Below are 14,325 nucleotides of genomic sequence, written 5' to 3'. Positions count from 1 at the left end.
TGTCGTATAACTTAGGAATTCCAGGATTAACGCAATTGAATTAAGAAGACACAGGCACCAACGAATGTATTGTATTTAGAATTCGAAACCAAGCATTCAACAAGTACCAAGGTATCATTAGTTCATTCAAACACCACAGTAGACCACATAAGTCAGTACCCCCGAGCTAATTTTATCTGCCTTATTGTTGATGAAGACTAGAAATATGATCGAATCAATGATTGTTCTTTGAGAAACATCAGGTTACGTGGCCTGACAACTCGCTTATACTCTATTTAACTTGGTCGGAAACACCCTGCTTTCTGGATGGTTTCGGGGTCAGGTTAAAAGTTGATCGATGAGGTCTCTCTTTTAAACCCTTACTATGGGGAGTACATGAGGTACTATATCAAAGGTTTTGCGAAATCGAGGGATATCTTGTGGTACCAGCAAGTCGTCTATGGGGAGATCAAGTGCACATGAACTGCCTTTCCCGAATCAGCGTTGGGATTAGTGGGAGGTCTCTTTTTTTCGCCGACTCTCTCATTTGCTTATTCACTAGTCTTTCCAATACTGTTAACACTATTCGGTCTTCAATAGGCTGAGTTATTTCTGTCACCTTTGAAGGTTTAAGAGATAGTGGCCTGCTTCCATTCTTGCCTAAGTTGGTATGAATCCAGTCGTTACGTCCAAGGTTTTACTCGTTCTCGTTATTGAAGCACGGCATATCGATCTATTTTCAATTTAAGAAACCAAATTAACAATAAAATCAAACTCCAATTTAGGTACCAAAGTTTATTCTCAATTTACAAATAGTCGACCCAAATGTCGTTCTAACAACAATAATTATAACAATTAAAAAACAAACCTTCAATGTTGTATGTTCCCGGAGCAAAAACCCCCCAGATATCAAACCAAAGACAAAGAAAAACCAAAATGTCCGAAAATAATGATATAGACAAACAAGTTCAGAAGTTCAGTAAAACAGATACATCCGAAAACACAGTGGCATTGATAATATTGAATATAAAGGTTTTAACCAGCCCAATGTTTTCAGTTCTCCCGTAACACCAGAGATTACCTGGACAATTCATACATAGATGTCTGATGTCCTCCTACTCCCAACATTGAAGCAGCACCCACGGACCTCCCAACCAATGTTGGCCTAACAACAGTTGACTAGATAAGCATATCCATCAGACAAATCAAGGGCAGCAAAGCAGCAGGATCAGACAGCATTCCAGCAGAGGCACTGAAAGCAGACGTAGCGGCAACTGCAGGGAGGTACTGAAGGCAGATGCAGCAGTAACTGCGAAGATACTCCACATTCTCTTCAGTAAGATTTAGGATGAAAATTAAGTACCAACAGAATGGAAAGAAGGACACCTGGTCAAGACACCAAAGAAAAGCGATCTCGGCAGGTGTGATAACTACAGGGGCATCACTCTTCTTTCAATACCAGGAAAAGTATTCAGCAGAGTATTGTTAAACAGGATGAAAGACTCCGTAGACGCTCAACTTCGAGACCAACATGCTGGATTCTGTAAGAGTCGATCGTGTACAGATCAAATCGCAACACTACAGATTATTATGAAACAATCAACTGAATGGAATTCATCACTTCACTGACTACGAGAAAGCATTTGATAGCGTGGACAGAGCAACACTATGGAGGCTTCTTCAGTAATAAGGCGTGTCTGAGAACACAGTCAATATTATACGGAATTCCTATGATGGATTAAGCTGTAAAATCATGCAGCTCACAGCTCGCAGAGTCGTCCAAATCAAAGACCGGTGTCAGGTAAGGTTGCTTACTCTCACCCCTTCTCTTTCTTCTGGTGATCGACTGGATTATGAAGACGTCAACATCTGAGAGGAAGCATGGGATACAGTGGACAGCTAGGATGCAGCTGGACGATCTAGACTACACAGATTCGGCTCTTCTACCGCACACGCAACATCAAGTGCAGGAGAAGGCGACCAGTGAGGCAGCAGCAGTGGATCTCAACATACACAAAGGGAAAAGCAAGATTCTCCGATACAACACAGCACGCAAGAATCGAATCACACTTGACGGATAAGATTTGGAAGATCTAAAAACTTTTACATATTTGGGAAGCATCATTGATGAACACGGTGGATCTGATGCAGATATGAAGGCGCGGATCGGAAAAGCAAGAGCAGCATATTTACAGCTGAAGAACATGTGGAAATAAAAACAACTGTCAACCAACACCAAGGTTAGAATTTTCAATGCAAATGTCAAGACAGTTCTACTGTGTGGCACGGAAACTTGGAGAACTGCGAAAGCCATCACCCAGAAGATACAAGTGTTTGTTAACAGTTGTCTACGCAAAATACTTCGGATCTGTTGGTTAGCAACAACCTACTATGAGAGAGAATAAAGCAGATTCCAGTGGAAGAAGAAATTAAGAAGCTCTCGATGTGGATAGGACACACATTGAGGAAATCATGAAAGTGCATGACTAGGTAAGCTCTTGTTAGAATCCTCAAGGCCAAGGGAGAAGAGGAAGATCAAAGAACACATTGCGTCGAGAAATGGAGACAGACCTGAGAAGAATGGATGACATTGGATAGGTCCAGGACAGTGTGGGTTGGATAATGCTGGTCGGCGACCTATGCTCCACTGGAAGTAACAGGCGTGAGTAAGTAGATCATTCTTATCGTTCATGCACTTTAAACTATTTACTATGTTTCAAACAGTCTCTAGCTGGTTTTTTGTTGTAACACTAATAATAATAATAATAATTTATTCTCAAATAACAGTTTGTTACATGAGGCATGCCAGTTTACAGGCAAGATCAAATTGATACAAATGACACAATATCCACTGTAGTAAATTACATAGCTGGGTTGATAATTTATAAGATATGAATGTAGATGGTTTTAACCAGTACCGCAGTTGGCGCGCTTCATGAAACTTGCGTTGCAAATGTGCGACTGATGGTCAAGGATAGGTCCATTGAAGGTATGAGCTTCTAAATGTCGCAACCTTATGTCCCTTTGGAATGTCTAAGGCTTTGAGGATGGTGCAGGATAAAATCTTTCGTTCCATATCACAAGAGGGCTGAAAAAGGGAGCAAGTAAAAGAAAGGACGAGAGGCAGAGTAGCCAATATTCATGAAGGAATGTTTAAGGTATGGTTACTCAGTCTAATTTTCTTTTATTAAGGTATTTGCTAAGAAAGAGCATTTTAATAGGTTAAAGAAAATAAGTGTTAACAAGGTGTGAGTGGACATACAACTGACAAATGGAGGCAATTCTGAAAGGAGCTGAGAGTATGGGATTATGTGTGGTTATAAAATAAAATATAGTGCTAGAAACAGTATTGTGATATACAATTGGCTATCTTCCTTTTATTATCGAAGCTATTAGAGCCCCTTTCGTTTTTTTGTATTATTATTTTTTTCAGGTATTATAGGGTCTTGAGTAGGCTTCGTATATTAAGGAATTGTCTGGTTTGCTTGTAATAGGATTTCTGGGTAGGGAGTGAAACCAATTCAACGTTCGTAACACGATTTAAAGAGGTATTTTGCGTGATAAATCAGCATCAATACCATAAGTTCGTGACAACAAACTGTTTAGCACCGTTACAACAGCCAAACTTAAACAGGAGGGGCATGTCAATTTATCCGGCTTTTTTCTCAGGCGGATGACTTTGCAGTTAATGTTCAGCATACCGCATGCTCTAGGGCAAATATCCCTTAACTTAGATGGGTGTGTGCGGTCGGGGAGAAAGTACGCAACTGCACTGAAACAGAATACCACTCTTTTCGTCACTTCTTCAGCCACAAACTCCAAAATACACTCAGCTTTAGTGAGCTGTTCAAGACTTTTATCAGTATTAAGGCCCATTATATGTGTAAGGGGCGCTAATTGGTAAGGTCTACCGTTAGTTTCGGCCAGAGAGTTTCGTAACTGACGGATGTTAATACTTTGTCCATCAGCATTTGGGTATGTATGAGATAAACTAATAAACTCTTTGGTCTTTGAAATTTTGGATTTTGGCGTTAGTAAAACATTCTATGTGGTAGACTGTGTCGACCCTTCGATTCAGGTGGGTATTGTGATGTTTATGTCAACCAGTCTTACCGTTGGCACACTGCACAGAGATAGGGAAAGAATAAGTTAGTAATCGTAATATTTGGGGATTAAATTCACAGGGCTCATAAGATAAAGGTTTGATATTGACAGGTACTGAATCACCTGACGCAGGGGTTGCAGATTTTGACCTTATAGATGGCTTAGAAGTTGGCGAGATTTCTCTTTTAGTGGAGTTACTTGCCATAATTTGAAAGTGGGTGAGTAGAGAGCTCGTTTAATCAAACAGAATATTTGAGTACATGGATAATAATAAATATTAACCGGGTTAATACTAGGATCAGAGACTATTGGTATATAATGTATTTTAGGTATAAGGTGTTCAGATATAACGTGGAGAGTGACCATCACTTGAATATTTGCATCTTAATCAGTATAATCCAACGATGTCAACCACTGGAGACTTATGTATGATATGTAGGAAACAAAGTCTGCGATGGGTATGTATTAACTGTTAAGTGTCCGTCACAATTATTTCCCCAGGATAAAATTTACCCGGTATACAAGATAAGATGATAATCTCTGTATAATACATCCTGTTGATGGCCTAGTCGAAAAGTTCCCCAAACACGTGAAAAAATGCTACGACTTTCAAATTTCGTGGCAGGACCATTAGACCATTAGTCAAATATACTTTCGCATTACTTCACTTTCGACCCATTTGTCTGGTCTTGTGATCCTCGTGTAAGAGGAAATTTCGGGCAGGAGAGTTAACAAAGACATCATTTCCGTGATAACTTCAGTTTCTTAGACTAGGTATTGTGCGATTAATATTGCTTTCGTATTCAGTGTTATTCTAGCTACTTACCGCTGCATACTTTTTCAGTATTAGTTTATTCTTTCTTGTGATTTCACCTCAGTGTTTTACTCTAGAACTTAGTACCAAGGTTTTGGCTATTATTATTTGAACACTCCAAGAGCATCTAAATCATTGGTTGGGCAATGACTAGCGGATACAGAGCAGTACTTTAGACGGGCTGTGATGTAAATGGAGTAAAAAAGTCAATATAACTTTTCCATGGCATTCACAAACTTTGAATACACTTATAGTGGCATCGCGTCCTGACCACATAATTCTCAAGGCTGAACACGAGGCATTTGGGGAAGTAGATATTCAACATTTAGCGCGGATAAAAACCCAACGCTGGAGAAGGCGGGAAGAATAAATTCAATTGATAGGAATTAATCGAACGGCATGGCTCTGCCTTGCAGGCTAGGCCATCCTTGGGTGTTGTTGTATACCTTTTATTCAAATTGAATATATTGTTCTATCTCTAATATAAATGCGTTCTTCACTATATATTGAGTTGGTGTAGATAAACATATCTCATAGGAGGAAGGTGACATAACGACCTATGAAGGATGCTGACCAGAAAAATCAGTCCGTATGACGCTAAAGTGAGAAAATCAGAATATATACTGAAAGATGTTTAACCGTTTTTCGTGCTGTTATCACTTTATCTTTTGAATGGTGAACGTGTTCTGTGTATCCACTTAAAGTTAACACATTTCGCTCGATCACAGCATCATGTAGATGAACAATCTGTGTAAAATTTCGAATTGATACCATTCCTTTCGTCCTAGTCGGTATATACTAAAGTCTAGAGAAGCGAGCTATTGCTCCAGAATTTATTACCGGAATAATTTTTTGACCAATTTGACTTTTCAACACTAAAGAACAGCCTAATGGATAATTGATCGCTAAATATGACTCATGAACAGAACACTGTGTGAAATTAAGGCTACTAACTTAGGTTAAAACAAAACAGTCAAAGGCAGGTGGGGTCAAAAGATAACCTTTCGTTAGAACGAAAATATTGGAACAAGAATTCGGAGATATGGACTTCCCATTTTATGTAGACCTTACATTCTATATCTTCTTTATCAAACGATCAATTTTCGAATGTTTACTGATATGACTTCTCTCCTAGTTCCATACCTTGGAGCAGTACACATTGTGACAAGGCAACAAAAGTTCTCTGACTTCGCGGCTGAACGAGCGAAAAAAGTTGAGGTTTTAAGGTATTTACCACTACGCTGTTGCAGGTTCGCACATACTTATGGTGCAAAATGAAGAACGTAAGTAATGAGAATTCCTCGTTCAGTACAATTCGTCACATAAGAAGATCCTGACACCTAGAAGTATAGAACGAGCAGTGATACATATAGTGAATCTTAACTTACTTATCCCTACGGGTAAGTTATTTTATTAGAAATGAGCTGCTAGTACACGGAGAGGGTTTTAAATGAGTCTCTTTTTAAGTACCTAGTCAACAAATTTATGCTTGCTTGACCATAACGCGGACTCTTGCCTAGTAGACCCTATAATAAAAACCAAATGGCTGTTCAGAACGGATGGACTTCCTCAGTGGAACAGTTGTCCCGTTCACACCAGCCTTCTAGATTTACTATAAGGACTCAGTAGAATAGACCAGTATATTCTATCCCGGAAGCTGAACTTCACAGGTTCAAGTGGGTGTGTGATGAATTAACTCCTCTGTTATTTAAGATGGAGGTCAAAAGCCAACGATGTTCGCGTTACTTCTTCTGACTGACCTTCATTGGAGAGCAGAATGTCACAAACACAGATCTTTGGAGAAACCCTTTTATTGATTATTAACGACGCCCATAAAGCTTAGGACCCTAACTCTGACACACTCAAACAGTCATAAATTTTGAAGAAAAACACTCCGATGATATCCTGACTTTTCAGAATGGTTAACGTAAGACCAGTCTTCCGGCTTTAATATCTGTAGAATGTCAGTGGAATATTGATGATGGGCAATATTGATAATCTGTTTACTTCGTACTTTCTATGAGGTCCCGCAGCTACAACCTCCACCACTGAACAGGGACTGGTACACCACTCTTTGTATCAGTCTAGATTTCTCTTTTAACAAACCAAGTACAACCAAAAAGACGTGCTCACTACTGAGGATCCTCTCAAGAATTTCAGGAAATCTTACTCCGGGTGTATGTCAGACTTTCTTAATTGGTTACTTAAGATTTTGCCCAGAAAAGTGTTTGCGCCATGTCTCTTTATTACAAAAAATCGCTTCCTTTGAACGTGTTCAAAGTGGAGCAAACAAAGAGGTGCTCATACTGGGAAATACAGGTTATTTAGCTCGCCTGAAAACTATGAATGTACAGGTAGTTCATCTGGGAAGTAGACATGATTTAAACTCGATGTATCGCATCGCCAATAACTCTCTTCACCCTGGAAGTCTCTCAGTCTGTCCTAGCAGTAAATCATTCTTAGAAAGAGACCGTTTTAGGAAATAATCGAAATAATGACAAGACATTTTAGTCTTTTCTAAAAATACTAGGCAAGCACCAAAAAACACAAATTCAGCGTGAGGCTGCACAACTCAAGTGGTTACATCACTCCTGTTCAACTCCAGTAGATTAACATCTTCAAGTGTTACTGCACGTTGGACTGCTAATTGGGTTGTTTCCGAGAGTTAGCTTCTGAAAAGAAATCAGAAAGAATCATACCTTTTCCTAACCGGGAAAATTTCTTTTACTTTTAAGAAGCAGCTCACGAGGGCCAAGCTATCTGTTGACTCTGCCTAGAAAAATTTAAGTTTTGGTGCTTGATAAGTACTTTGATATGGGGTACGAAGGGGACGATTTGTTGCTTCTACATTCCTAACAATTGAAATAAAGTCCATTTCATATAGAGAATTCGAGAACCTTAACAAAGATTTAAGATTTGGTAGTGACTGTGTTTTTCTTCATATCAAGAATCGGTTTTTGTAACTGGACATTGCTCAAAATCACCATGTACTCATATACACAGCGGCTATTGCAAATGTGAGTCAATGACCTTGACGGTAATGTTCTTCAAAGGTAGTGGTCGTTTCTCGTTAATACATAACAATCCTGAGGTTTTTAAAATTAATATGATAAGCGTCATGTTGTAATATCATTTATGATGGTCTTACTGATTAAAATAATATGTGTACGGATGGTCATTCGAGCTAAATTTTGCTCAACCATACTGACATCATTCCCCATCTTATTATTTTCAACATTTTGGGGAAAATTGACGTTAAATAATGCATTAAAACATTATCATAAAATAAAAACACCAACCTGCTCAGAATTTGTATATTATTTCGTGGTGGTATTTGAAGCACATACAAGGAAGTGTGTGGCCTAAAGGATGCTTTTACTCCACTTTAATGTACTGAATTCATTACAAAGGAATTAGGAGACTTATTGTTGAGACAAATGTGACCAAATTCAAATGGTTTTTGCCCACACTTGTAAACGCTTATGTGTTGAATAAGAAGGCAACTGTTTCCATTTATTGATTATTCAGTTAACGATTTGATGGCACTCAAATCATATAATGTGGATTTAAACCGCATGCAGTGCACATGTATTTTTCTGTCCCCCTAAAAATATACTCGTATTGATAAGTTTTCCTTACTATCATCGACACACTCATTTTGACTCGTTTACTATTCATCAACTTGTCGTAATAATGCGATTCGATAACTTGGTACAACGAACGTTTTCTCACTCTCTACAACTAGCTAACACAATCAACGTAAAGGTGCCACAAATATGCATCGGCCCAAGTCTCCATACCTTGTTACAGTTAAGAGATAAAGATAGCAAGATTAATAGCAAAGGAGTCAAAGTAATTGTGATAAAAATGACGGTAGAAAAGATCAAGGAATATTGAAATTCAAGGTTGGGGGGAAGAAGAAGAGCGAATGAATCTGAAAGGTTGTAGACGGTTCTGAGCCATTTTACGTAAACTTTCGTACCTCTGATGGGGGTTATCACCATAAACCTAACAAACTAGCCTAAATCTATCAGCACTGCTGTGACTAAGAGTCAGTGGGTTCGTGAACTGATATCATGTCGTGACTTGGGTCTTACAACCTACTGCATCGGCAGTCTTTGGGTATGCGTAACACTAGTACAAAAACCGATGTATGTTTACTAGACGTACAATTACTTGTTATCATTCCTCCAATCGTATATCGTTAAATACAGAGGTTGATCGGTGGTAATACATATTTTAAAAATGGTCTGTCAGTACTTCCTGTTACATATGATAAGTACATTTATTTATAAAATTCCTATTTTTTTAAATTTGTTCTCAATCTCTAGGATAGCTCAGATACATGCAAAGATTGAGTTTGACTCAGCGCCTTCATATTCTAAAGGCGTTACACGGATGCTTTATCCTCACACTTTTATGCACAGGAATTGTCGGACTGGTTTTATTCAGTACGATTATTAGTCAACCTATTCGAAATTGTCCTATACTTCATGCTATATACACTGTGTTCTGGCTTTCTCTTGGCCTTTCTATTCTACAGATCATATTAGCCATAATTTTCTTCATTTGGTTTCTGTTCACATTTCTTTGTCCTCCAAAATCAGTTGGTAGTGTTATAAATTCAAGTCAACCTGGAGTTCAAGCTAATCAACTAGTTTATTCATCGGATAATCCATTTGATTCTTGTACAACAGCTGTTGGTGTCCACTGTGGTCAAGTTTATGGACCTTCTTATTTTTCACGTCCACGTTGTGCAAGTGATGATACACTTGATAGATCATCAAGCATATGCGACTGTTGTCACTTCAGAATTGGATGGTTATGGTTCGGTTCCATATTTCTTGGAATTTTATCAGTTGGTTTAATATTAAGTTTAATATTGGTAGGAAACTTTTTGTCTGAAATGGATACACTGTTTAACTCAGAGATGGCCAGCACATTTGTAGAGGCCCGTGTAAGCTACTTTAGTGCCAAGAGCTCTAACAATGCACTAAAGTGTTGGGACATAATACAAAAAACTTTCCAGTGTTGTGGTCAGATCAATTACACTGATTGGAGTTCATATGGACAAAGAGATGTACAGAGTAACGTAGAAACTGCACTACCGATTTCATGTTATTTCACTGATAATATTTCCGTTAATCGACATATTTATACTTCAGGTTGTTTAGATCTTATTACTAAATCAATAAATTTACAACTGACCACATCTCGTGTTTATTTAATCGTAACATTTATTTTACTGGTGGTCACATTTTTTGTCGATTTTGGTTACACTTTATACGTTGCATATACAACTCTTGTTGAAAACCCTGTAATGGAATATGACAGGAGCAATATGGAGGGAGTATGGCAACATACACCAGAAAAAATAACGACGAGAAAAGTTTCCTCGTCAGCTGTCATCTCCGACCACTATCATGATGAGTTAGAATCTATTTCCAGCAGTAATTCAAGTTCTATAATGGTTCAGAATTCTGTTTATCAATCACATAGGAATAGCTGACAATCTTTCCGAAAAGATTATGAATCTGTTCACGGAACAGAATATTCTGTGGATGTAAAATAAGGAGTTTGAGTGCATTCAAACAAAATGCATGTGGTTTTCTTATAATGGATTGATATATGCCGTGATTCTGTTGTTTATCTCATGATATCATAACACTTATATCAGATTTGTATTTGCATTTTAACGAAATACATTAAGAAATAAAACAAGTCACATATTCATTATTTTTGTTTTGAAAAACATATTATTTTACACCTTTTCATGATTCCTATTGTTTGTCAGTACGCTGATTACATTTACATGCCTATTGTGTGTATCATTAAACCAATAATGCTTTGAAATGTTTTGTCTTTGTGTTTACTATCCTGTTATATGAAGTAAGGGTTTTATATTTATTGTATAGTTGCTTGGACTGTACTTTTCGATTTTGTATGATTTTTTGGTTTATTTATTGAAAAATTCCAACTTTTTATATGCCTGTGGTTTTCATACTAGAAATTAGTTTAAATAATGTTCCTTGTTATTGTAATGAATTCTCATCTATACATTATTGATGATTTTTACTTTAACTTATGAATATATGATGTTGTGAGAAAAACAAAGATGTATACTCTCCTCGGTAATTAACAAGTCTGCGTAAAAATTGCTTTGATTGAGCAAAGTTGAATGATGTCAATCTTTACTGATCGTACCAGGTTGTAAAATTAGGCTGTTGGGTATTCACTATAACTAATTAGCTAAACAAGAAGGAAGACTTTGAAACATAAATAATGATAAGTGTTTTAAGGTAATTCATAAATTTTCATGGATCAATGTTTCATAATTAGTGATATTCACTGTAAGGGGATAACTGTAATTCAAAGGGTTGAACTGAGTTGAGATATTTAAGTGTGGTAACATGTAACTACATAATACAGATTTGAGTACTCAGTGGATGATGCACTTCTATGAAATTGCGTTTATACCTTATGTACAAACATTCACTATTAGTTTGTGTTGAGGAATGAGAAAGTGGATGTTGCGTCCTCCTTGATAAATGTGATATTACATGCAATTGTTGAAAATCCTTTACAGATGTTGAATATCTTTTTAGATATTTCCTTTATTATTATGTGCAGCAATCATTTAAGAGCGAAGTAGGACCCAGTACGTATATAAATCGATTCAAGCTGCCGTACCTATTTATCACAGATAGATGAAACCGTGGCTGCCACCTTGATGTGTTGGTCGGGCTTACTTGTCTGGACGACGCAATCGAGCTATATTAGCTGCAATATATGCTTCTTCAGGTCCTACCGTGCCAGGCAGGTCGTTTGGAAAACGGTAAAAATGAAGGCCGGAAGTTGTACTGCTGACTTGAGGGTTATGGCAGCTATAAGGTATTCCTCTAAAAATTTCACTCCTCACCTTACCCTATGGATTTCCATCTCCGTTTGTAAGATCTTTTGAAGTACGGAGCTATCACATCAAAAACGTCCCATAAAAATGACGTGCGTGACCGGGCTTTGGCAGTTATCTTCTTGTCTCTGCGGTCATTCTCCTAGATCACTAATCCAGCTCCCTTTTTAGGTCTCTCAAGAAGAAATATCCTTTCACGGTGTGGGCACATGGGAAGTGACAACTACTCTAATACCTTTAACAGCACCCGAGATGTGTAATATGTGTATTGTGTTTATTTACTGACAACAATAATCATAAAATTTCTCAAAAAGGCAATGTAATTTGAAAGTCACCTCATCAAAGTTTTGGGAAGTCTGGATAATATAACTAGCTTTTCCACAACAGATATAATTCATAAATTAAAGGGGTTGATCTTAAATCCCTCAGTTCGAAGTTAGACAGCCCGATAAGATTTAGTCATGCATTTTCATTTTGGTTTCTTCCTCAGTTTAAAAGTCCTCATAAAATATTCAAAAATGAAGAAGATTTGAGCGAACAATTGTTTTCAGTAACTTCATCAGGCTCTACAGTTATAGGTTCATAATTATGATATTTTACAAAGGCCAAAATCAGTCTCGCGCGCGAGCACTTAACCATTAGACCACTGAGCCGGCATCAAATGGTGTTAATGTCTAACTTCAACCAATCCACGAAATTGCGCCACCGTCACCATTGTCTTCAGTGAACTGATATCCCACAACAGGCCTGGTTGAACTCCACTAGTCATGGCTTCTCACTAGAACTCCAGGAGTGTCTCTTGAAGTCAGTCACTAGTGAGCAGATGATTAGTATCAGAAGGGGTTTTGTGGAGATTTTAGTAATTTCAATAGTTGTGATCATGAATCAATTGAAGCTAGATCACCATGGAAAACCTGGAAGCACTGGACGGCCGTTTCGTCCTAGTATGGGACTCCTCAACAGTGCGCATCTACGATTCCACCTCGCGTAGGTTCTAGCACAATTAGGCATTAGTCCAACTCGACCGGATTGAAGAGTAATAAATGCATATAAACTACTGTGACCATTTCTGACTTATATCACTCAATATTTCCAACTACTGATCAGCTATCGCACAAACCCGAAGCTGGTTGTCTGCATTTATCAACAAGGCTCAGACTAACAGTCAATAATTTCTTGGATTGATACAACATTTTGGTTTGGGCGATACTACTTTTATCCCAACCTAATTCTATATCAGCAGTTGTAATTTCAAACAACATTAAGGACACATATTTTAAATAAGGACAGACTTCAGTAAACATAGCACAGTTCGAACCATCGAATAAATGATCAAAACTCTATTGCCAAGATTATAGAACCATAGTCCTGGTAACCATAAAAATGAATCACTATTGGAAGATTGCTTACAAGTTGTTTTTCTTCATTTGGTCCAGTCATTTGAGCGTTATATTTTTATTCATTGTTCCATTTCAAATCAAATGACCCCATTCAAAGTGTATGTGATTCAGATTGGTCAGGTTGGATTGTATTGGTAATGTATTGATTCATTCTTCACCAACCTTTAAAACAACGAAAATCGATAATTGGTTACAATTTATTTGGATACAAATAACTTGACATTTATGAAAAACTTATTTTGATGATTTTGCATTATTTTCAGAATGGGGCTTATGGAGGTTGTAGCAATTTTAATAGTTGAACTCACGGGTCTATTTAAGCTAGACAACCGTTAAAGACCTGGAAGCACTGAATGACCGTTTCGTCCTGATGTGGAACTCCTCAACCGTGCGAATCCCGCATGCCGGACCCGAACCCAGGATCTCCGGTCTCGCGAGCGAATGCTTAATCTCGGGTAGAGACAGGTATCAACCTCAGACGATGGATGAAGTGTTGAGCACGACCATAGATCGATTGAAGTTAGACATTAACACCGCTGGACGCCGGATCGGTGGTTTGGAGGTTAGGCGTTCGCTCGAAAGACTGGATGCCCCAGGTTCGAGTCCCGTATGCGGGATGACGAGTTCTGTATTAATTAAAGATAACGTTTATCACGAATTGAGCTAAATGTTTACTGTTGGTATATAGTGTAGTCATATGGAATAGTTGGAGACTGTCAAGAAATTCGACCTAATTTTCAGAGGTCGACATAAACATATGTCAATAGAGGGTTGTTAAATTTTACTGAAATCATGAAGCAGTCTACATTAGACCATAATTAAAAACCTAGAACTACTGGATAGCTGTTTCATCCTAGTATAGGATTCTTCAGCAGTGGGCTTGATTTCAATAATTAAAGTATTGACTGACTACTTCAATGGATATATGATACTAGGCAGTGGATAACTCATCCCTAACACCAATGGTGGTTAACCAGGTTGAATTAGTTTTATTCATCGGATTTCTAGTTTGGTTTATTGGAAGACGATGATCTTTTCATTTATGAAATCTAGAAAGGAAAATAGTTCAAATCATTGGAATTTTTAGATATTAAGGGTTGACAAGGTTTAAACTGCTG

General features: G+C 37.7%; 1 protein-coding gene across 1 annotated transcript; it reads left to right on the top strand.

Annotated features, from left to right (window-relative positions):
* The first annotated feature begins 7,887 nt into the window (after positions 1–7,887).
* Positions 7,888–11,011, top strand: MS3_00001731 (uncharacterized protein). The gene is made up of 2 exons (XM_051209211.1): positions 7,888–7,914; positions 9,229–11,011. The coding sequence occupies exon 2, from the start codon at positions 9,243–9,245 to the stop codon at positions 10,404–10,406; it is 1,164 nt and encodes a 387-aa protein (XP_051073050.1). The 5' UTR covers positions 7,888–7,914; positions 9,229–9,242; the 3' UTR covers positions 10,407–11,011.
* The last annotated feature ends 3,314 nt before the right edge of the window (positions 11,012–14,325 follow it).

Source organism: Schistosoma haematobium, chromosome 1 (genome assembly GCF_000699445.3).
Source record: "Schistosoma haematobium chromosome 1, whole genome shotgun sequence".
NCBI classification, from domain to species: domain Eukaryota; kingdom Metazoa; phylum Platyhelminthes; class Trematoda; order Strigeidida; family Schistosomatidae; genus Schistosoma; species Schistosoma haematobium.
This window is presented reverse-complemented; position numbering and strand designations above follow the sequence as displayed.